At 40.2% G+C, this 25,481-nt stretch overlaps 1 protein-coding gene across 9 annotated transcripts in view; it reads left to right on the top strand.

Annotated features, from left to right (window-relative positions):
* The first annotated feature begins 18,035 nt into the window (after window positions 1-18,035).
* The window catches only part of stxbp5b (syntaxin binding protein 5b (tomosyn)), a 62,016-nt gene continuing 54,570 nt past the window's right edge, over window positions 18,036-25,481 (top strand). For 6 of the 9 annotated variants that reach the window (XM_030126183.1, XM_030126179.1, XM_030126180.1 and 3 more), the window contains exons 1-2: window positions 18,037-18,539; window positions 21,247-21,344. In XM_030126183.1, the coding sequence (XP_029982043.1) occupies window positions 18,390-18,539; window positions 21,247-21,344 (248 nt within the window). In that variant the 5' untranslated portion in view covers window positions 18,037-18,389. Of the gene's footprint in view, window positions 18,540-21,246; window positions 21,345-25,481 lie in introns of all 9 variants that reach the window. The other 3 variants (XM_030126177.1, XM_030126176.1, XM_030126184.1) reach the window with 2 other exon arrangements.

The raw sequence follows: 25,481 nt of genomic DNA, 5'->3' as shown, positions 1-25,481 counted from the left end.
GGACCCCCTCCACTCACCACATCACTCCTATCCTCCAACAGCTCCAATGGCTCCCGGTTAAGTTCCGGATTGAATTTAAAATCCTTCTGATGACATTCAAGGCCATCCATAACCTCGCCCCTCCATATCTGTCTGACCTCTTTCATGTTGCCACTCCCTCTCATACCCTCAGGTCTTCCTCCTCCATCCACCTCACTGTTCCCTCTGCCCGTCTCACCACCATGGGGCGTAGAGCATTCAGCCGCTCTGCTCCCTAGCTCTGGAACTCCTTACCACCAGATCTCAGAAACACCACTTCACTCCCTCTCTTCAAATCCAGACTCAAAACGCATCCATTTAGGACCTCTTTCTCTTTGTGAACACAATTGCATTGTCCAGTTTTTAACCTGCCTTTTTTTTTTTTTTTACTCTGCTTTATTGCTTGTTTTATACTCTCCTGTTTTACTGTTTTACTGTACAGTGTCCTTGAGTGCCAAGAAAGGCACCTGAAAAATAATACATAATAAATAATAATAAATAATAATAATAAAATAATAATAAAATGTAATTACTATTATTATAATTATTATTATTATTATTATTATTATTATTATTATTATTATTATTATTATTATTATTATTATATATACATAAAAAATTACTGTACCAGCTCTATACCCTCCATTGGATGCTTGAGGGTTCATGGGAGTTCGCCCAACCAGTCCACATGTGTTTTGTGGATTTGGAGAAGGTGTTCGACCGTGTTCCTTGTGATATCCTGTAGGGGGTGCTTCGGGAGTATGGGGTCCAGGGCCCTCTGTTAAGGGCAGTCTGGTCCTTGTATGACCGAAGCAGGAGCCTGGTTTGCATTGCTGGCAGTAAGTCAGACCGGTTCCAGGTGCATGCTGGACTCCAGCAGGGCTGCCCTTTGTCACTGGTTCTGTTCATAATTTTTATGGACAGAATTTCTAGGTTCAGCCAGGGGCCGGAGGGGCCACAGGATTTCATTTCTGCTTTTTGCGGATGATGTTGTCCTGTTGGTCTCATTGAGCCTGGACCTCCAACGTGCCCTGGGGCGGTTTGCAGCTGAGTGTGAAGTGAGCGGGATGAGGATCAGCACCTCCAAATCTGAGGCCATGGTTCTTGACCGGAAAAAGGTGGTCTGCCCTCTCCAGGTCGGTGGGGAGCCCCTGCCCCAAGTGGAGGAGTTTAAGTATCTCGGGGTCTTGTTCACGAGTGAGGGAAGAATGGAGTGTGAGATTGACAGACGGATCGGTGCAGCGTCTGCAGTGATGCAGTCGTTGTACCGGTCAGTTGTGGTGAAGAAGGAGCTGAGCAGAGAGGCGAAGCTCTCGATTTACCGGTCAGTCTACGTTCCCTCACCTATGATCATGAGCTTTGGGTCATGACCGAAAGGACAAGATCCCGGATACAAGCGATCGAAATGAGCTTCCTCCGTAAGGTGGCTGGGCGCACCCTTAGGGATAGGGTGAGGAGCTCAGTCACCAGGGAGGAGCTCGGAGTAAAGCCGCTGCTCCTCCAGGTCGAGAGGGGCCAGCTGAGGTGGCTTGGGCATCTGTTTGGGATGCCTCCTGGACGCCTCCTTGGGGAGGTGTTCCGGGCATGCCCCACTGGGAGGAGACCTCAGGGAAGACCCAGGACACGCTAGAGAGACTATGTCTCTCGGCTGGCTAGGGAACGCCTCAGGGTCCCCCTGGAAGAGCTGGAGGAGGAGTCTGGAGAGAGGGAAGTCTGGGCATCCCTGATTAGACTGTTACCCCCGCGACCCGGCCCCGGATAAAGTGGAGGATAATGGATGTATATATATATATATATATATATATATATATATATATATATATATATATGTATATATATATATATGTGTGTGTGTGTGTGTGTGCGTGTGTGTGTGTACATATATATACATATATATATATATATACACACACACACACACACACACACACACACACATATATATATATATATATATATATATATATATATATATATATATATATTTACACGAACTGAACCAAACCGTTTCGGTACACACCTGTTCGGTTCGGTACACAGCTGTACCGAAACGGCACAGTATGATGAGAAAAACAAAAAGGAACGAAAGGCGTCATTCGATGCAGAACTTTAAATCCGCTCAAGTTCCACACGGACATAGTGGAGGACGCGCACATCGACCTGAAATAGAAAATAGCAGCTGATGTAAGATAAAAAAAAACAACAAATGTGATGTGAACCTGGAAGGACGAGACTGAAGACCCTCCACCATCATTACAGTCCAGTTTGGGATCAGTTCAGGTCCCGGTGAAAGACAACAACGAGGAAAGAGACGTTAATAAGATGGACGTTGTTTGGCACTTATGAACTACGGTAGTTCTAAAACACTTACATTAGCTCTGTCTCTGTCTGTCTGTCTGTCTGTCTCTCTCTCGCTCTCTCATGCACGCTGTATAACAGAGGAATAGAACCCGTACTTGGACGTTGAAATTATATAAAGTTTCACTTTCGTTTAATGTCAGCATTTGTTACGTTAGTTATGGACCCCCCACCCCCCCGGCTCCGACCAAAAAAAAAAAAAAAGAAAAAAAAAAAAACAAAACAAAACATCCCCCCGACAAATCGCACCCTGCACGCACGCGCGCATGTACACACAATGTCCTAAACAGTTTGTTCTCTGTCCTAAAATAGATAATTTGGTTAATTTTTTGTCGTCAGTGTTGCTCTTCAGTTTGTTTAAAGAGAATACCAGTTTGTCCTCTGGTTAATGTTGCACTTCATGTGGAATTTTTTTTGTTATTTTTATGCAGAATGTGAACTGACAGAACTGTGATTAGATTTTTGTTGTTTGTTCAAAACTACCTTTCAGGGAAAAGTGCAATACTAATGTTTAAAATACATTTAGTAATATTAATAATTAATTTTATTTTCTATTTGATTTATAGCAGTAGAATTATATTCCTGTTTTTCTATATTCAAATTTTAAAAAAAAAATTGGGGGAAAATTTTTCAAAAATTCATAAATGTATTAAAAACATTTTGAGGGGTTTTCTTTCTTCCCATACCGAACCGAAAAAAAAACCAAACCGTGGCTTTCAAAACCGAAAACGTACTGAACCGACAATTTTGTGTACCGTTAGAGGCCTTATATATATGTATATATATATATACACACACACACACACACACACACACACACACACATATATATATATATTTATATATATTCTTTTTTTTTTTTTTTTTCTCTTTTTGGGGTATCTGTGCCCACCGAAGTGATACACTATATTGCCAAAAGTATTGGCTCACCCATCCAAATAATCAGAATCAGGTGTTCCAATCACTTCCATGGCCACAGGTGTATAAAATCCAGCACCTAGGCATGCAGACTGCTTTTACAAACATTTGTGACAGAATGGGTCGCTCTCAGGAGCTCAGTGAATTCCAGCGTGGAACTGTGATAGGATGCCACCTGTGCAACAAATCCAGTCGTGAAATTTCCTCGCTCCTAAATATTCCACAGTCAACTGTCAGCTGTATTATAAGAAAGTGGAAGTGTTTGGGAACGACAGCAACTCAGCCACCAAGTGGTAGGCCACGTAAACTGACGGAAGGGGGTCAGCGGATGCTGAGGTGCATAGTGCGAAGAGGTCGCCAACTTTCTGCAGAGTCAGTCGCTCCAGACCTCCAAACTTCATGAGGCCTTCAGATTAGCTCAAGAACAGTGCGCAGAGAGCTTCATGGAATGGGTTTCCATGGCCGAGCAGCTGCATCCAAGCCATACATCACCAAGTGCAATGCAAAGCGGTGGATGCAGTGGTATAAAGCACGCCGCCACTGGACTCTAGAGCAGTGGAGGCGCCTTCTCTGGAGTGACCAATCGCGCTTCTCCATCTGGCAATCTGATGGACGGGTCTGGGTTTGGCGGTCGCCAGGAGAATGATACTTGTCGGACCGCATTGTGCCACGTGTAAAGTTTGGTGGAGGGGGGATTATGGTGTGGGGTTGTTTTTCAGGAGCTGGGCTTGGCCCCTTAGTTCCAGTGAAAGGAACTGGGAATGCTTCAGCATACCAAGACATTTTGGACAATTCTATGCTCCCAACTTTGTGGGAACAGTTTGGAGCTGGCCCCTTCCTCTTCCAACATGACTGTGCACCAGTGCACAAAGCAAGGTCCATAAAGACATGGATGACAGTCTGGTGTGGATGAACTGGACTGGCCTGCACAGAGTCCTGACCTCAACCCCATAGAACACCTTTGGGATGAATTAGAGTGGAGACTGAGAGCCAGGCCTTCTGTCCAACATCAGTGTGTGACCTCACAAATGCGCTTCTGGAAGAATGGTCCAAAATTCCCATGAACACACTCCTAAACCTTGTGGACAGCCTTCCCAGAAGAGTTGAAGCTGTTATAACTGCAAAGGGTGGACCCACGTCATATTGAACCCCATAGACTAGGAATGGGATGGCACTGAAATTCATATGCGAGTCAAGGCAGGTGAGCAAATACTTTTGGTAATATAGTGTTCCAATGTAAAACAGGCATCAGTCGTGCGTAGGTGGACCACGTAATATGAGTGATCCACATGCGGCTCTATTTAAGTTGGGGGAACCGTGCGTGGAACAGAACGACCCAGGACATGCTGGAGGGAAGATATCCCTGGAGCTGGTGGATGTGTCTGGGCAGAGGCTGTTTGGGCTCCTCTGCTGAGGCTGCTGACCCGGCGACCTGGATCGGAAGAAGACAGTACGGTACGGATCCGGGACAACGTAAGATGAGTGATTCCCATACAACTATATGTCAATTGCAGGATCTGGAAACCACGGCTTACATTGGTATCACTACTGTGGGCTCATGAATGGATTTAAAGTCCGGTCATTACACAGACTTCTGTGAAAGACCGCTGTCACAGATAGCCTACGGTAGCCTGCAGCCATGCAGGCCGGAGGCATGAGAAAGATGACCATTTCCCTTTTTTAAAAATCGTCCTGAATTTTTGTTGTTAAAATATTACGTTTCAACCATGTGCTGTATATGGCTTTGACATTTTTCTAGCATGTTAAGAATGGACATAAAGTAAATGTCACATCCCTATCTACTCTGCTCTCTTTTCCTTCTCTCTCCCTTGGCCACACCTTCTCATTCTCTCTTTCCCGCTCCTGCCAATCAGTCTGAAGGCTGGTTTATGCTTACCGCGTCAGTGAGCTCCGCGTGGCTTCACACGGTCAATTGACATCATTTTCACAGCCACGCCCCTTCACGCAGCTCATCTCAAGCAGAAACTTTACGCGTTGTGCACCTCAGAAAATTTGTAAGAGATGCGCGGAAAACATGGCCAACATTTAGGAGCTCCTGGTGGTAGAAGTACAGAAGCAGAGGCACTTGTATGATTCGTCACACCGGGACCACCACGACAGCTGAGTGGTGAGCAATTCACGGAGGGAAATTACAGCGACAGTCGGCAAAGAGGAAGAATGGGCAAAAAAACCTGGAAAAACATTCGGGACAGATATGTGAAGGCAAAAAAAGAACGCAGGGAGAAGTGGAGACCCAGGGGGGAGCCCAAACATCCCACGGATTCTGAGAGTTGAGCTGGCTCTGGAATTTTATTAAACACAGGGAAACAGACACAAATTTCCCTCCGGAGGTGGTAAGTTTATTGATAACTATGTGAAAACAGAAAACAAACTGAGGAATTTTCTTCTTCTTTAGTTTTTTACTGTGATGGATGTGCGTTTGTGATACACTGCCCCCTGCAGTTTGGGAATAGACGTCGCGCGGAGCCTCCCAGAGTAACGCACCACACATACTCTCGTGCCGAATCCCCTTGTCTTTTTTCCGCACGTCACGTTTGTGCGGCAAGCGAGCTCCGTGCAGCTTCACGTGTTCAATTGACATCATTTTCACAGCCATGCCTGTCATGGTGGCAGCCCATGCCCTGTGAGTGGGTTGAACCTGTGTCCTTTGTTCTCAGGCTCTGGGCCTGGTTCTGGGTTGGAGGGACAGGGGGAGCATGGGTTTGGGCCTGCTAGCTTAGCTGGTCTAGTTTTGTTTGTTTCTATTAATCATATTTTCATTTCATATTTATTATTTTTGCATCCTTAGAAATAGCTTCATAATGGGCCCACAGATCAAAACACATTTTGCATAGCTTAAGTCTGGTTCTTTTGTTCCTTTTGTTACCTAACTGTTTGATGCTCACTCCATGCTCTCTCCATCCCATCACCAGATCCCAGGCCTGACAGACAAACAGGAAGAGGGAGGTTCCCAAACCTTTTATAGTAGAGGGCATCAGGAACTTACCAAGGGTGGCAGCCATCAGAGGGGAGTTTTGTGAGTTGGCCAGTAGTTAAGCTTAAAAATGCTCTAAACCAGGTTTAAACTGTTAGAGACTTTTTAGGGAAGTATTAAATATAAGTAGTGAAATGAGGTATAGGTCAAGATATCAGTAATATTCTGGTAAATGTTAATTGAAAGGTAAACTGAACATTGGGGATTGGTTTGTTCATGTGGGAGGGGCAACGGGTATAAAAAGCCTGGAGTAGAAGCTCCTCGAGGAGAAGTGTGACTCTGCTTGAGTGAAGCAGGTCACTGAAGCTGGCTGCCCTTAGCCATGGGCTGAGCTTTATTTTCTGTGGTTTAAGACTGATTTTCCTTATGTTTTGTCACGCTGTTTTTCATCAATTAGTTGAGTTTTTTTCTGTTTTTAGTTTTTTTTTGTTTTTTTTTTCACTAACATAGCTCAATCGGCGATGTCACCTGGGCAAACACTGTAAATAAATCATACTGCGGTGAAGATTATTCCAGCCTCCTGGTGTGTTTCCTCCTCCACATGGTCAACCATCACAATGCCCCTTCACGCGGCTCATCTCAAGTGGAAACTTTCTGCATCGCGCACCTCAGAAAATTTGTAAGAGACATGCGGACAACATGGCCGACATATGGTGGTAGAAGTACAGAAGTACAGGCACTTGTATGATTCGTCACACCGGTACTCTCGTGCCGACTCCCCGCGTCTATTTTCCGCATGTCACGTTCATGTGGCAAGCATAAACCAGCCTTAACCCGTTCCACCTGTGGTCACAGTCGTGGCTCATTAGCTGGGGGCATATATATTCACCCTCTCTGCTTTTGTCATTTGCCAGATTGTCTCACCGAGTGTGTACTCTCCAGCGTTATTCTTCGAGCCTGTTTCTAGTTCCTGACCCTGCCTGTTCTGAACTAACCCGTCTGCCGCCTGGATTCGACCCCACTGGCCTGCCTGATCTCGCCTGCCTGTCCTCATCCCCTGGTAATGACCAGGCTTTGTTTCTCTTCGCCTCTCCACCTGAGCCCTGGATGTTCAAACCACCTTCTGTCCCCAACCACTTCCTCAGCCTGCACCCCCCTGGTTCTGATTGGATTACCCGGCTCCCGACCTACCACCTGTCTCTGACTCTCCTACTGCCTGCTCCCTGTCTGCTTAAAGTCTGTCTGTTCATAAACTGTTTAAAGACGTTAATCGGTGTATCTGCTTTTGGGTCCTCTGTACTACCCGTGATAGTAAACAAGAAAAAAGAAAAATTTCAGCAACCTTCAAATATTTTAGGGGTGCTTCAGCACCCCCAAAAATGGGCTAGAAATGCCCATGCCCCTGATGTGGGGCAACGTTGCCCCCTAAATTTGACATGAAGGTCAAGCTTGATTTCCAAAGAAAGAGCTTCCCAAGTTCCACCTAAATACCAAACATGAAGGAGAGCAGATGATTTGATGAAGAGTAATCGCATTGACACCGTTGTACAAAGCCATATTTGAGGCATCAACCTCAATTTGACCTTGAAAATGAATGTTAAGTTCAATGGCCAAGGAACTTGTCCAAGAGCTTCCCAGCTTCTACCTAAATACCAGATAGATGAGGGAGACTGGACAATTTTGGTGAAGAGGAATGACATTGACACTGATGGACAGACAGACACACAGATGGACACTGCATGGTATGACAATAACCCTGCATCTGATGGCCAAGGGGTAAAAACTGTCTGATCCTACTCTGCATCCCATAAACTGCTGGTAGATTTGTTTCTGCATTTTTACACACCAGTTTTAATATCTGTATTGGTTACCTCCTTCCAATTGTCTTTGTGAATCAGTTTCCCCTCCAAGTTCGTCGTGTTTACCACCATGGAGCCTCATTTATAGTGTCACGGTGCTGCTGCGCAATGAACTCTGAGCAAGGTCTCAAAAAAGCATTATATACCAAAGGTACAGGAAATAAAAGTTCATTATTATTAAAACTACACTGTCTGTGAGAACAGCCAACAGGTGTTTTTCCTGTTGGAGAAAGACTCTACTGGGCAAAAGTTCCTGTAGTGGTAGCTGTGTGTGTGTGTGTGTGTGTGTGTGTGTGTGTGTGTGTGTGTGTGTGTGTGTGAGGATGTACCTGAGCTCATTTTTTACTGTAATTGTAGTCTCCTCATCCATTTCTAATGACCGGTCATTTTTGACCACGAACAGTCTACAAATCAAATCAAATTTTATTTATATAGACCCAAATCATAACAACAGTTATCTCATGACACTTTCCATATAGAGTTGGTCAAAACCACACTCTAAGCCAATTTACAGAAACCCAACAGAATCCTCCAGGAGCAAACACTGGTGACGGTGGCGAGGAAAAACTTCTCTTTAACAGCAGAAACCTCGAACAGACCCAGACTCCTGGAGGATGGTGGTCTGCCTTGACCAGTTGGGGTTAAAGAGAGAGAGTAAAGGAGGAGAAAAGAGAGACCAATAGAGATAGAGAGAGACTGGGGGAGAGGGGGAGAAGGGGGGAAGTAGGGGGAGACATGGATGCAGCTGATGCACAGAAAACTGAACTAGAACTGTCAAAAGTAGATCAGCTGGTGTTAGTAGAATTACTAGAAACCAGAACAAAGGTCCACGACTGTTAATACTACTACTACAAATACAAGTACTAACAGTGGATATACTACTACTACAAATACAAGTACTAACAGTGGATATAGTACTACTGAAAAGTACTAACAGTGGATATACTACTACTACAAATACAAGTACTAACAGTGGATATACTACTACTACAAATACAAGTACTAACAGTGGATATAGTACTACTGAAAAGTACTAACAGTGGATATACTACTACTACAAATACAAGTACTAACAGTGGATATAGTACTACTGAAAAGTACTAACAGTGGATATACTACTACTACAAATACAAGTACTAACAGTGGATATACTACTACTGCAAATACAAGTACTAACAGTGGATATACTACTACTACAAATACAAGTACTAACAGTGGATATACTATTACTGCAAATACAAGTACTAACAGTGGATATACTACTACTGCAAATACAAGTACTAACAGTGGATATACTACTACTGCAAATACAAGTGCTAACAGTGGATATACTACTATTACAACAGTTAGTACAAATACTATAAACCTCTACCATCTATGGAGCTATATAATAAACACTATCATAACCATATGGATAAGTGAGTGATGGCGATGAAGGCAGGAGAGAGGCAGGACCACAGCAGCAGGTCCAGAGATGATCCTGGGAAAACCTGTGATGATCCTGGGAAAACCTGTGAGGCGATAAAGCACAGAGAATCCGGGGAAGAAATCAAGTCAGTAACATAAACAAAAGTTCAATTAAACACACAAAATTGTATACAAATGAATGCAATTTATTTTGTGTGGTGAAATCCTCTTTGTGGACAAGGCCATGGAATCTTAAGCCAGTCTGATTAAATTAAATACAATTTTCAAAGGTAAAACTTTTAAATAGGTCAAATTTGACCGGAACACAACATGAGGGCTAGTGCAGTGTTTGTATCCAGGGCTCATCCAGGATGTTTAGACTTTGAGTCAATCTGTTTGTGGGTGTTTACTGTGTTTACAAAACAATACATTTGATATAGTATCAAATGTCCCTAGAATCTATTGCACATTTCAGCTCAAAATACCTCACGAATATCATTCATTGTCCTATGTCTTCATCCCAATAGAACAGGCCGCCTCAATCAGGTTTAGAGGAAATTATGAAACAAGTGATTATCTACTTCAATTAAAGGCAGCTGAGTTTGAACAGCTTTACCAAACAAACAGTGATCCTTGAACAAATGAAAAGGAATTTTACTCTTCATCTTCTTGTCTTTGCCAGTCACGTCCGGTGGGAGCTGTTTTTTCTGCAGAAGCCTCAGATGTTCAGTCACAACTGCACATAGCAGAACACACGACAAATCAGACACCTTTATACATTTACATCTAAGCACCATTTATCACACTGTGAAAGTTCACCAATCCAAGTAAAAGGAATACAAACAAAACCTTACTTCAGTAAGCTATTCTATTCTATTCTATTCTATTCTATTCTATTCTATTCTATTCTATTCTATTCTATTCTATTCTATTCTGTCATATCTAATGTTTTGGAGTCATTCATCTGCTACATTCATGTGTATGCTACAGTTTACACTTATCTGTTATCTGTCTCTTAAAGGTCAATGTTTTATGACAATGTTTAAGGCTTCAGGTTCCAGGCTGAAAGCAGTTCTGTTCAACTGTGCATAGAACAACTAAAAGGGTTCTATCTGCACTCTTATATTTTACTTTATTTTAATTGATTATTATTTATGTTTAATTGATTCTGTTTTAATTGTAATTGTGTGTTTTAAACTTGTCTTTTCTCCCTTTTTGTAAAGCACTGTGATTGCCCTGTGTATAATCTGTGCTATACTAATAAATCTGCCTTGCCTTATGACTGTCAGTATATTTTCCAGTGAATCCAAGAAGGATTTTAAAGTGTTTGTTTAGTTTAAGAAGAATCACTCTGTTAACACAATTTTTAAAATGTTAATTTTGTAATGTAATAGCTTACTAATAATGACATACAGAATGTTAATTGTGGAATTGATAATATTTTGATTTATTGTTGTAACTAATATTTTAACTGGACAATAACACTGAAAAACACCAACTTGAACCAGACTTTGTAAACCAAACAACAGAGCTCAACAATGATTATCATCAAACTTGTATTAAAAGTTCTTCAATAAAACTTTTATACTGTACTCTTTCAGTTTGTGGTGTGTCTGATCAATCAAAATTTAAACATGTTAAGTTAGAATTTCACTTCTTATCTGCAACCCCCCCCCCCACCATGGATCCGTGTGTACCTCTGAATTCAGGTCTGTATATCAGAATATTAGATTAGATGTTGGACTTTTCACTTGTTATTTTGATACGTGTTCTAAATAATCTCGGGCTAGTAAGAACAGCTGATTGCAGTCAGACTAGCAGCCCACTACAGTTTGCTTTGAACGCTGTAATCTGTGCATTTCACCATTATATTTGTCATCAGAACAGCCCCAGTTCATACCTATCTGTCTAACGTTACATTCCCCAGTGATTTATGTTGGTGACGAAGCAGTTTATCGGTGAACTTTCCATCCTAATATAACTAATATAGCCAATCTGTGGCTCTGGCTTTGTTTCCTGCACAAGTGCTCCAAATATCTGAAAACATGTGATCTGTGCACGAAGAGGGGTACGCGTGGGGGGGTGGGGGCAAATGACAGTTAAGTTTGATAGACATATCACCATTCAATCATTTCAATGAGTCGGTTAAAATGATTGGATGGTGTTTTTTCAGTCCTGTCCATTCCACAGGTGACTAAATGTTTTTATTTTTGTGTTAGAGCATTTAATTAATTGGTTGTAATCTGGGTGTGAAGGGGATTTTAAGCAATATAGTAAAAAATGCTCCAGGAAAACATCTTCTACCCTACCTTTAATACTGCAGGGAGTTTAGGAAGAGAAAGTGTTTAGTTTCTTTCCTCTTCTGTTTTGTTTTAAAATTTCTTCAAATGCTCAAAATGCAGTGTCATCCGGTGACAAAAATGCCCTGTGAATCACCCGTGAGTCATGACCCAGTCTGTGGGAATAGATCGTCTCCACCATAGTTAAGATAGAACACATTACAAGAGGAGCTGAACAGTTGGAGGTATTCAGGCGGTTTGATATTACTTGTCCTTCAGGCTCTAAGCTTCACCTCATTTAGTTTAACCCATAAAGACCCAAACAGCCACCGACCAAAACCATCTACTGATGTAAAATGTTTAATATCTTCTGAACCACTAAACTTACTAATACATTTCAATAATTGGTGTAAAATGCAGTTTGAGACCTTTTCATGGTCATTAGATATGACCCATTTGGATGTTCAGAGGCTCCGTAGTTACCATGGAAACACTGTCATCTTCTACAACATTGATTCACCAGTAAAACCCATGGAGCTGGATCAGTGACAGTGGATGGACGCACTGGGTTTATGTTGAATTAACAATACACTTTTGCAGAAAAAGTCACTTTTTTCCCCAGTTTTCTCTGTTTTTGATGTAATAACCCTCAACTTTAATCTGAACTTTAATGAACATCTACATGATCAGTGAATTAAATATAGGAAAATTCCTGATGTTCAGTGGAAAAAAATGCAAAATATAAAGGATAATATTATAATAAATGGTGATAAATCACTTAAGAAAAGTTAAATATGAAGAAAAAATATTTTGGAACTGTCACAAAAGTAGCCTAGGGTCTTTATGGGTTAAAATGATAAAAAATAAAATAAAATGCATAGCAGAAACTCTACAGTGCCCTGGAGGACCTTCACCAGACTGCAACTTTCATCACAGAGGCTGGGGTGTCCATTTACAGCAATTAAGAAGAGGAAAAAATAATAAAAAGATTAAAAGGAAAATGTGTATAACGTTAAAATGTAGAGCCTCACGTGGAGGTTTAGGCCAGTAGAAAAGAACAGTATGGATCTGTGCTGTATACTACCCAGTATTCTGTCGTTCTGATCAGAGTGAAACCTTGTCCTTTCTAGTCTCTGACACGTTGTGTATTACAGGTTATTTTTGCACACCAATCTGTTCTTTGCTGTCCTGTAGTTTTACTTTTCAGTGTCCTTGCTGTGCATCGAGGGAACTGTTCCACATCCTGCCTCTGGGTACTTTTTTAACACGGTAGCTTTATGTCCAAATTCAGCCTGCCTTTGTCCAGGTCTGTCATGTGTATGTTTTTCACATTGTCTTTTATAACCTTGGAATAGTCTACATGAGGTGACCCCCCCCCCCCCCCCCCCCCCCCAAAAAAAAAAAAAACCACGAAAAAAAATACTGCTTTGTTAAACCAGCATCTTTCTGCTCTGCTGATGGAGTCAGATGCAACACAACTGTTCGGAAGGTAGTTTACCTTATGTGGTAAATTGTGCCTGAGGGGAAAGCGAAGGGAAGAAGTAAAGCACAACTTCTAATTATGGCTATATGTCCCAGATACCAGAGACCTAAATTCAGGAGTCAAACAGGGATGCTGGCCCCGATACTTTTTCACATTGGACACAAAAGCTCAGCCTCTTGACTTGTTTATAAATATGACAGTCTGAATGGGACTTGCACTTTCTGCAACAGATCCCATTACTTGTGCATTATTGATATTGCCCTATTTTATCTGCCCCGCAGTATGCATTTTCTCCTGCAGCGTTGTTCATATATTCATGAAACCATGAAAATTTCAATTTAGTCAAACTTGTGAACAGGTTGATAAATACAGAAGCAGTGAGTGTCTGCTCTGCCTCTTTAGTCTTTTGCTTTTTCTCAAGTGACCCACTTTGGTGGCCTCAGTTAATTCACAGTTGTAAGAAAAGCAGACAAGGAGATTATTTTGTCAAATGGCTCAGCCCTACTGCGAAAAAAATGGCAACCATAAATATTAGGTCATTGTTTAAAATATGTATTGAACCATTAAGGATAAAACATCTGAAGTGGAAATCTGTTTGTTGCTGTCCATGGTTCTGGATTTGGACCGAAAAGAAGACTTTCAGTCCTGGTTGAGTTTAAGATGATAGAATGTTGGTAGACAACACCACCTAGTGCACAGATTGAGCCTGTGCAAATACACTTCACCTAAATTTACTTCCCGAAAAGCTGAGAGCAGTGGAGGAGGAAGAATTCAAATCCTTCACTTCAGCAAATGTGTGAAAATACACCATTACAATTAAAAGTTTTTGTATGCATGTGGGATCGGCATAATGCAGTTAAAATATAAAAAGTCAAAGTGTCAACTAACCATGGTTTCTTGTTCTTTAAATCTCCATGGAATAAAACAACCTCGTTTTTCCTCCTGAGGGAGACCAAGGAGGAAACAAGGTCTATTTTTCTACATGCACACAATAGATAGGATCCTGAATTGGGAACTTAACCTGTTACAAAAGGACTACAGTCCTATCACATTTCTGTGGAAAACACCTGTTTCTATGCAGAATTAGATTAAAATGCACAAGCAGGAGCCAGGAGGGCACAAAACAAGTGCAAAATGTTAACTTTGAAATACAGTTTCTTGTTGGAGTATAGTTTTTCTTTCTTGCCAAGTGAAAACTATCTATTTCTAAATGTGTTTATTTTGTGATAAACTGAAGGATGAAGTGTTTCTTTTTTGTATGAGTTTATTCTCCCTGTTCTAAAGCTTAATAAACCCACTTGTAAACTGCATTGGACTGAAAAGTTGATACTCACAGAACAGCAACATTACAAACAGAACATGATGCACTGATGTGGATTAAACAACCAACAGTTTCTAAAGTCGTAACATGTGCAGCAGTGAAATGTAACATACACATGAATGGAGCAGGAAAATCAATTCACAACATTGCAAGTAATAGCACAAATACTGACAAGGGTTTATTTTTCAGCAGAAGGAAGTGTATATAATGCTCAAAATAGCTCACATACATTAATTGTGCCATGCTTGTACTGGTACCAGCTCTGTTCCAAAGGGGCTGTCCTCCATGTCTGTTGTTTTAAATCTAAAAGGGTGGCTGACCATGCCCCTTTCCTGTCTGTGCATGAATGCTTTATGTAGACATGATACTGGTATACAAATGGAGGCAAAAAATGGTAGACAAATATGTGGCAAATCCTGTTAGACGGACAGCATGGCTTTGGTAGTTCTGGGGAACTAACTGCTACTACCACACCAGAGCCATAGAGAGAGAGAGAGAGAGAGAGAGAGAGAGAGAGAGAGAGAGAGAGAGAGAGAGAGAGAGAGAGTTGTGACACGTTTTGATGTCACTGCTATGGTGATCACATGGTTCATGTAAGCCTCAATAGTTCCAAACAAACCACATGCTGTCATGTTCATCTATGGGACAGACTGTAGCGAGTGCGTTATTGAAGGTAAATATCCAAATAAACCACACACTAGTCTATTTCCAACTGTTGTGTCACTACTGTATGTATGTTTGTGTCAGTTCTACTTTTGAGTAGTGGGTTGACTACTGAAAGGACTGGCTTTAGCAAACATTGGGCTACTTGCTATTGAAAATGATACCTCCCTTGTTTGTGAGTAGCTTGACATACCTGAATCATGAGCTCAAATCCACCACTGGAACCCATGACATGCCCTGATCACTGCTTCTTGACACAGAGTTATCCTTCTAACTTCATAACTACAGCAAGTAGGTTTACCAAACGAGCACAGGACAAATAAAACTACTAACAGGCATCACATGAAACCATTACGAAACATTAACAAATTACAAATAGAATAAAATAACTGTTAAAGGGGACCCATATTGGTACCCGCAGTAAATGACACTAATTATCACATGACCTCAGCTGACAAACTGAACGCAACACCACCAGGTTCAGCAAAACAACTCCAGTAAAACCCACTGAGAACCACATTTGGACTAACGGTACCTTCCCTTAAAAACTCCATAATTGTTAGTTATAGTGGTTTAATCTCAACAGCTGGACAAGTCAAGCTAGCTAACAATAGGACTACAGCTGAAAATCAAACAGAGCAGTTGCATAAGCTATAAATACAAACACTAACACATACCAAAGAAAACAGAATTTACAACATAAATGTCACTAATACAGGAAATACACTTGATAATTTGAAAGATATCTTATTAACTTAGCCCTGGAGTTGCTAGATCAGCTGCAATAGAAATTAATGTGTTCCGACTCCACCATACTCAAAGTTTGGAACTACTGGCACCTCCATAACTCAGAAGTAAGTCCATATTTTGTCAATTTTTTACAATGGGAGTCTATGGAAGTGTTGCTACTCTGTTTTCTCTACCACTCTAATCCACACCAATACCCTTTTGTTTTAAAACACATAACCTTTGCACAGTGTCTCTACTACTCTCGAATTTTAATCTCCTTAGAATGCAGACTTTTTTAAATGCAACTTACCCTACTTTAGTTTGGACACAGTGGGATTGGATTGTAATGAGGATGAGCAAAACCTGAGATGATGACACTGATTGATCGGACCTTATTAGTCAATATGTATTCCTTCCTGACAAATTGTCTTACTGTCAAGTAAGTTTTCTGGAAGAAAATAAGATGAAAAAATGAAAAATGAGAGCAGAAAAGCAATGGGACTAACTCATGCTTGATATCTTATTTAAATGCAGCTGGTTAGTATTTTCTGATGACCTACATTTAATGAACTAAAGTTATTCTATATGACAAGTGGTGCTGGAGTTGTTGACCTGTTACTAGATGGGACTTCTAGACTTGTTTACCATTGGCTGACCTTTTTCACATGTTTGTCATTTTCTTGGAAACACTGGTGTGGGAGGAAAAAAAAAATCACATGCTACGTTACAATATCAGCCAAACAAGATCTTGCTGATCTGGGAAATAAGACAACTGAAAGCATCTTTCGATTTAATTTCTAAATCCATAATTTTTGACAGCTGTCCCTGACCTCAGAGTAAGTTCAAAGTGGAAGTCAGTTTCATATCAGACCTGTAGAATTAACAGCACCTGAAATTACATCCACTCTGCACTAAGTAACCACAAAACAATATACGTTGGCCTCTTCTGTGTGTTTGTTTGTAAGGGTCTATTACTTGATTTATGTATATCTCACGCCATAGTGAAATTATACAGCATAGTGAGTTTGATTTGAAAAAGGAGGGAATCTGTAATCTGTTAAAAGATTTGCTTGTGCAGTCAGTTCACAGTTTCAAATTATGATTTCCTCCCATTTAAGGCACATGCGTTTGATATATTGAAATTATTTTTAGACCCTCAGACTTATTTTTCAATGCAACAACAAATAACTTTATTTTTCACAATAAATCTCCTTTAAATACAACAATACAATCACTTTGAAATCACTTCCAAAAATGTGCAATAAGTAAATGTGGAAAATTATGGGCAATAAGTAATGCTATAGTATTCTGTTTTGCAATAACAGTGCAATATTTATTCAATATTTATCAAAATATAAATGCACTGTTTTTATACAGACTTGAGTTCATAGATATACACACTGTTTTCATAGGAAATACATACTGTTATTATTGTTAATATTGTTCATAGATATACACACTGTTTTCATAGGAAATACATACTGTTATTATCGTCAATATTGTTCATAGATATACATACTGTCACATACAGTTAATATTGTAAATACTGTGTCTATTCATATTTTATCTCTATTTTTTATATTGTACTTTGCTCATTTCTTATCTTACTTCTGTAGATTTTTATATTCTATTTTCTTATCTTATTTTTAGTTTTTCTAATTTTGTATTTGCCCTATTCTTGTTTTCTGAAGTATTGTGTTTTATTAATATTGTTGCACTGACTAGAATAGCAGAATGTCAATACAAGCTATTCTATTCTATTCTATTCTATTCTATTCTATTCTATTCTATTCTATTCTATTCTATGTAAGGTCTTGAATCCAGAACTTTTCCTTCTAGTGGAGTGTTTTTTCACTGTGGTATAACCGCTTCTGCTCAAGGAAGTGATGTGAATATTTCTTCCACCTCTGACTGTTTACTTTGAAAGGTGGTGGTCGCTGTTGAATTGTTCTGCAGTGGAAATAAGCCGGTGAGCCGACAGAAGGAGGTCACAGAGGCTGACAGGTCACACAATCCGCGGTAACGCCGGTCCTACATCCGGGTGACCGCAGAGCGCAGACTCAATCCCCGCTGCAGTTCACTGCGTTTCCGTAGCCAGTTTGCTACCCGCTGAGCCCTGGCGGAACAGAAACTGCTCACGGAAACGATTGATACCAATCGAATAACGCCAGAGCTGGTCACATAAATGGAGGATTGCCACTGATATCGGAAAGGTCTGGTCTGATCCATGTTCGTGACTCGGGGGCTTTTGGAGAGTGCGCTGGCAACACCCTCCGTAACATGTGAGATGTATACAGAAAGATATTAACAGTGCGTTATTTCGGCCAACTAGCTAGCAGCTACCCCCGATCCAATTTATGGTAGCTCGCTTGATTTGTTTCCCCGATTTTAACCGTCGCGTCTGTTGTAACGGAGGAAAATGAAGAAGTTTAACATTAGGAAGGTGCTGGACGGCTTGACAGCGGTTTCCTCCTCTTCCTCCTCCTCCGCAACAGCTCAGCCGGGGACTCCAAAGGAAAACGATGTGGTCCAGGAGACACTCCAGTCGGAGCATTTTCAGCTTTGCAAGGTGGGTTTTTCCAGTGTGTTTCCATGAAGCCAGGGTTTTCGCCCTGACAGTCAGATGACAGCGGCGTGACCGAACACTGGCGTTGTTTTCATGTCCGTTAAGGCTGTTCATTAGCAGGACACAACTTCAACGCACACATAATGCTCTTGAAACACATCAGAAATACAGTCCAAATGATTGAGCACAACTTATAGCTGTAGTGAAATAGAGTGGGGGGTGAGTGTTAGTCCATGGGCTGTGAGGGCTGTCATTACACCTTGGTTGTTTGCATTGCATTGACTCGTCGCCTCTAACCACTGTTTTTGACACTACTGTAAGTTAGCTAGCTAGCTAACACAGCAGCTCAATGCAAGGTTGATTTGATTTATTTCACGTAGATGTACCTACCAAGATGGAAATAAAGCTACTGTGTAAGGGGACTTGACAAAAGTAACAACCACAGTCTCATATTAAGATGGGTTTTATACAACATAATATGCTACACCCACAATTAGACTGTTATTGACATTAGTGTAAGTAAGCTAACTGTCCACCACATTCAGCTCAGAGTACTTAGACTGCTTATTTTACCTTTATTTAACTATTATTGACATTAAACAGAAGTATCTGGCAAGAATTCCGTTCTCTAGTTTCACAATATTCTGAAATGCAAGCTGTACAACCTAATATACAAAAAACCATAATAACACAGACAGTATTTGACAGTTCTCTAAGTTGGCCAGTAACTAGCTAACACACTCAGTCCAGTGCACTTGAATTAATAATTTGAACTTTATTCATACACGTCTCAATGAGATAAAAAACAAACAACTCTATTTTTGTAAAGATCTGGCCAGTAAGCAGCCCAGAGTCTTGCAGCAAACATAATATAATATACAAAACCTACAATAAAACAGAAAAAATCATCTCTTTGGAGATATTACAGTGGTTCACATTAGAGAAACTGTCATAAGTTAGAAATTTAAAGGGTTTTCTCTATCATAAAGCACCCAAACTATTTTGATCCCCACCTAAGAAAAATCAGGAAAATCAGTATACAGAGAATCAAGAAGGTACTGACTTTTCACAGATCTGGTGATTGTAGTTGGATTTTTTATTTGGTAATAACAATGGCCCAAAATGATGTCAAACTTCCAGCATCCCCATCTCTGTGTCTAGATCTTCAGCAAACGTATTTTAAGGAAAATAGTATGATGATCTGAAATTATGTAAAAATGAGTAACATCACATTTCCTCTCTATGAAAGCAGCACCTGAGCCCTGTAGAAACATAGGTAAAAGCCTGAAATACACACATATAGATAGGGCCTGAAATGCTGAGATACTATAGAGTTTAAAAAATGTCTTGGAAATGGATGTCAAATTTAATACCTGATGGTAAATCTCATCAATGTTTGTGTAGTAACATGTATGGACGGTGTTTATGCAGTTTTATGAATGATAACAAACCATTTCAAGTTGAAGTTAATAGGTGTATTTGTGCATTCAAGTTTTATTAAGGACACAAAAAACTAGGTCCACAGAATAAAATAAAAATATACACACACAAAAAAAGAAATTGCATAAATCCATATATTACTTACACATAAAGGCTCAATTGCCAGTGAGACCACATTTTAGATGTAAACCTTACAGAACTAATCTTGGGACAGACCAGGGCTTGTACAATTGAGTTAGATCTTTTTGTAACTCTGCACACGAATGAATAAATAAATCGCCGTATAGAAGAAGCACAGCACAATTATATTTATAATGTAGTTTTCCTTTTGTTAAAATAGAATATCTTTTAGAGGAAAAAGTCTTATTCAAGATTATTATAGTTTATTTTTTGCTTGTATATTAATTAAAGGAGCTATGGAACACTTTTCACTTTTCACTGGACATGCTCCATGTGCAGTATAATGACAATAAGAGTAATATTGAGATCAACAGAAGTTAAATGCACTATGTACAGGGTTAAAAAGACAATTGCTTAATTTGTCCATAAAGCATTGTGGGAGAGGATCTAATCCAATTCGTCAGGAGATACAAATGTGTGTGTATTTACATTTTTTTGCAAGAAAAAAAAAAGCACAGACTATTTTTAATTTAAATCTCTACCACACATGATTAACCAGACTAATTTGAAGTTATGAACAGCTTAGTACAGCCTGTAAAGGTTGTTTAAAAAAACACGGTTCTCTAACATCTTGGAGAACCAGCCCACCAGCTCTGCCCTCAGCTGGGAGTAGAACAAGGTCACGTCCCCCAGGTTACAGGAGCCGTGGCATTACCTGTTACATAATCCTGCTGTGAGCTGTACAAAACTCATGGATGAATAGAGGAGCTTTCCAGGCTGAAACAATCAAGTTATAGATGCCTGATGATAACATTTTGATGGCTTGGATTTTTTTTCTCACTGCAAGATCCTGGCAATAAAGTGTGATGTCTCTGAGGCTGTGAATGTGAGCTGCAAGCAGAGCAAAAAGGACTTTATTCTGGATGTATTACAGGCTTTACTTGAAACACATGCAAGGCAAAAATTTTATGAAATATCCCATTCCACATTTGTACTAATGCTATTTTAATAATGAGACCAACTTTTCCGTATTGATGGATTTCCTGGAGATTATCATAATGTTTGTTCTGCGCTAATAACAGTTTGACGGTGCAGCAGATGATTGATCAGCTGCACTGAGGTTTAATATAAATTCTGCTCTGTCCTGCAGACTGTGCGTCATGGCTTCCCGTATCAACCATCCTCCATGGCTTTTGACCCTGTGCAGAAAATCCTGGCCGTCGGGACTCAGACGGGAGCATTGAGACTGTATCCTTTTTTTCCCCTTGTTTCATGGGGAAAAAATTAAACTGAAGAGAGCCACATGAGGGAAGTAAGGCTTCAGAGATTCTGGTTACTTCTTATTTCTTCTCCCTCGTGCACACTTACACTCACGCAACTGTTAACATAACACACCAGGCTGTGTTAACCAGCCTTTCATTCTTTTCACATATGACTAGGCAGCCCCTAAATGTTCCTCACAGTGAGGGGAATTCATATAGTAAGTGACCTTTTTTGACTTCTGTCATCCAGCAAAACAAAAGGAAAACCCACAGTGAGGGAAGCAGAGTGGTAGTTCGACACTATGACTTGGATGTGTTTCTCTGCAGCTCCTGGAGTACCCAGGCTCATTAGTGGTATCTCTGCAGTAGCATGAACAGCTCCTCCACCATATGCCAAGGTGCCAACCTCATCAACTGAGCTGCCCAGTCTGTGCCAGGATGCCACTTCATATGTGCTGTAAACATCACTAGACTTGCACAACACACACACAGTCAAGCTGCTAGAGTACAGTGCTGTGCTGTTAGGTGCCTCAGGCTGTTGGGAGTCAGTTTTGTGTTTGTATTAAAGGATATCGTTTAGGTTTTAGTGCTAAATGAGTAACTTTTATGAGTCACAGCAACAGAACTACCCTCTAGATATCACACAGTCGGAGAACACGTGCTGGTCTGGTCATATCCACATTGTTATTCTTCTAAACATTCCTGCAGGGTCAATCAATAAGTCTTCCTTTTTGTGTGAAATAGTTCCATCTCAGTACAGAAATCATGATTGATTTAAATCACATGACCAGGGAATATTTTCCCAAGACTTAGGGCTGGGCAATGTTTCAATTTAATTTCATTAACTGAGGTTTTACTTTCTGAAAACTGTGAAAAATGGCTAAATTGCAGAATCTAAAACATTCCTTTAGAGGCCGTTCTTGGTTAACAAAAATTCAAATGCAGCCTGTTTGTTTCTTGTGTCATTGGGTCATGACACTTGTGATGTATTGATTGTCAATGTGTTTATCCAGTGATATATGGTGTTTAATTTGGGCTTCAGCTCATGTAGACAGAAAACAGTCGAAGAAAACTCTAAGTGGCCCATAACAATAAATAAAAATTTAGATTTCATTTTTGGCCATATTTCCCGGTACTACTAGAGGTCGACCAACAGGGGATTTTTGAAGACTGACATAACAACATTGGAGCAGAAGAGCAAATAACTGATTAATAACTGATTAATTGGCTCAAAGGAACTATCCAACTAATCATAAAGTAAGCAAGAGCAATATTTTTATCTTTAAAGGTTTTATTTTCCCATCAAAGTTTAATATTAGCTTTTAGCCACTATTGGTGCCACCCTCTTCCAATAGATAGTTTGTAAAATGTCTAATCAGTGTAGATTAATGTGTATAATTCACACGTCTACTTGTAATGTGATGCTGTTTTGTGAAATTATGCACTGAGCTTTATTACGCAGATATTTGTCTGCTTATCACACCACAGTAACTCAACCTTTACTGTCATTGTGCAAAGCTGCAGTTGTACAGTTCGACATGAGACAGTGTTTTCCTGGGAGTACCAGAGCATCCTACACATAAGCAAAAACATAAATAAATCAAGTTACAAATGAAAAGTGTCAGAGTGGTGAAAAGTTCAAGTCATACAAAAAGTATACATTAGGGTTAAAAATGTGCCTTTTGGTCTGCAAGAGGCCTCTGTGCCTGTGTACCGCTGTGAAACTAGAGTATATCATTGTATATACATGTACCACAGGGTGACATTTAAAATGTGGTGGTGCAGTGGATAACACTGTCACCTCACAGCACGAAGGTCCTGGGTTTGATTCCATCACCGGCTGACAGGGCGGGCCTGTCTGTGTGGAGTTTGCATGTTCTCCCTGTGTTTGCACAGGTTCTCTCCGGGTACTCTGTCTTCCTCCCACCATCCACAGTCGTGCACTAATAGGTTAATTAGTTAAGCTCAAATTGCCCGTAGATGTGAAAGTGAGACTGATTGGTTATTCGTCTCTATATGTCAGTCCTGCCATGAAGTGGCGACACGTCCAGGGTGAACCCCGCCTTCGCCCATAGGTAGCTGGGATAGGCTCCAGCACTCCCGCGACCCTCTCGAGGATAAAGCGGTTCAGAGGATGAATGAATGAGTGTGTTAACTTGTTCTATTTTTGGAGGCTCTAGGGATGAGTGTGGATTCAGATCGGTCTCAAAGTTGACAAAATTTATTCAGATCACAAATAAAGTGGACACTCAGCGCTGAGGACTCAAAGACAATGAGCCCAGAACATTACATGAAATGTACATTTATTGACCCTATGGGCGGGCTCGCCTGTACAAATGGGTTGGTCTTTAACTTAGCGTTACCTAAAAAGATCAAACAGATGTGAGGCCTTAACGCTTAAGTAAACTTATGCCAACAATAAGTTTACCCTTATCACCTATATTTGACAACACTATGTGTGTGAATGTGTGTGTTCAGACATGTATCTAGAAGAAGAACAGAACCTACTTAACTCTTGTGCAGACAGATGTTTCCTATCTTAACAAGCTTAACCTAGTGATAACATACTTAAACTACAAGGGAGTACTACATAAATCCTGGTCACAAAGAACTCACTATTAACATTATTGAAGTAAAACAGATTAAACAAAAGAATCCTATGTTGAAACAATAACTACTTAATACTAAAACAGTTCACCCTAAAACCTCAATATCTAAAGTAAAATATCTATTTCAAATGTGTATACTAATATAGTTGTATTATAGACCAGTGGTTCTCTGTTGTACATTCACTACTGGTGGTATATGATTTGGATTTAAAATACACATGATCTGTTTTTCTTTCAATATCAGCCCATCTACAACTTTGTTAAATGGGAACTATTAGGAAGAGCAGAGTGTTATCTAGGAGGAGAATATTTTGTGCAGGTCTCATCATCATAGTAACCAGAGGAAAGACCACCACATCTCCACTTTCAAATTAAAAGCCCTCTGTGGAGTCATGTAGATGCAAATTCATGGCATTTCATAAAATTCTGGAGCAGCGGCAGTAATTTTGCAGTGGTGGAAAATCCTGGCTGTAGAACCTGAGGAGAACCACAGTGGACCAAGCACAAAGGTCTCACAAATCTTGTAAATACAAATGGCACTAAACCGTGAGGAAATATGACTTGAGATTTGCCCAGGTAGTGGTGTGTGATAATGTTCTTGGTGATGAGTCCATAAAGTCATTTCACAAAGAGACAGTGTTTTTCTTATTTTCTTCAAATGTGACAGACTGAAGTGTTCACCTGCAGCCACATCATGTTTGGGATTCTAATTCTAATGCTATGTGTTGGTGGTGCTTGGAGAGCTCTATATTTTTTGAGGTTGAACAGAGTGAAAGTTTAATAACGACTGCCTTTGACTGTTGTTGACTGTTTTTTTTTTTTTTTTTTAAATATAGTAGAGTTCAAATTTCCCTGATGGTTGTACCAATTGATGAAAAAGTTGCCATGTGCAGAAATATATGCACTGAGACATTTAATTTTGGCTTCATATTATCAATCTCATCTTAGGTTTTAGCTTTCGGTGTGTTTGCTAGTTTTATCACTTTTAATGATTTGTGTTATGCCCTATCTACACAAACACAGGTATTTTATTAAAGAGATATTTTCTTCACCCGTTGTTTTAAAAAGATCTGTCCACACAATCGTCATTTTGCATAATATCTTTGTCCACATGACAACACAAAAACAACTACAAACTGGTACAAGTTATCAGACAAGTCATAGTTGGTGTTCAACCTGTGGACACTGTGGGTAATACTGGACGTACAGGCTTTAATTTGTCATGAAAGTGAACAGCAACAAGTTCAGTTCCAAACTTAAGTGTTGGTTGGGGTTGCGGAAGTGTGTTCTTTACATGATGTGGATTTGTCCATACCGCTGGTCTGGTCCGTCTCCCGAACAGATTACTGATTTATACACCTGGGTTTGACATTTCGGGTACAGCTTCATCACACAAAACAATAGCTGACATGAACAAGTGGGGTGTGACAGCTTCATTTTCTAACTTCTCCTTTTGCTGTCCACACAAACCAGAATTTTGAAAAAAATTCATTTAAAATTGTGGTGTTAATATT

Source organism: Sphaeramia orbicularis, chromosome 22 (genome assembly GCF_902148855.1).
Source record: "Sphaeramia orbicularis chromosome 22, fSphaOr1.1, whole genome shotgun sequence".
Lineage (NCBI taxonomy): Eukaryota > Metazoa > Chordata > Actinopteri > Kurtiformes > Apogonidae > Sphaeramia > Sphaeramia orbicularis.
Note: the sequence above shows the minus strand (reverse complement) of the source record. Positions and strands in the feature narration are given on the sequence as shown.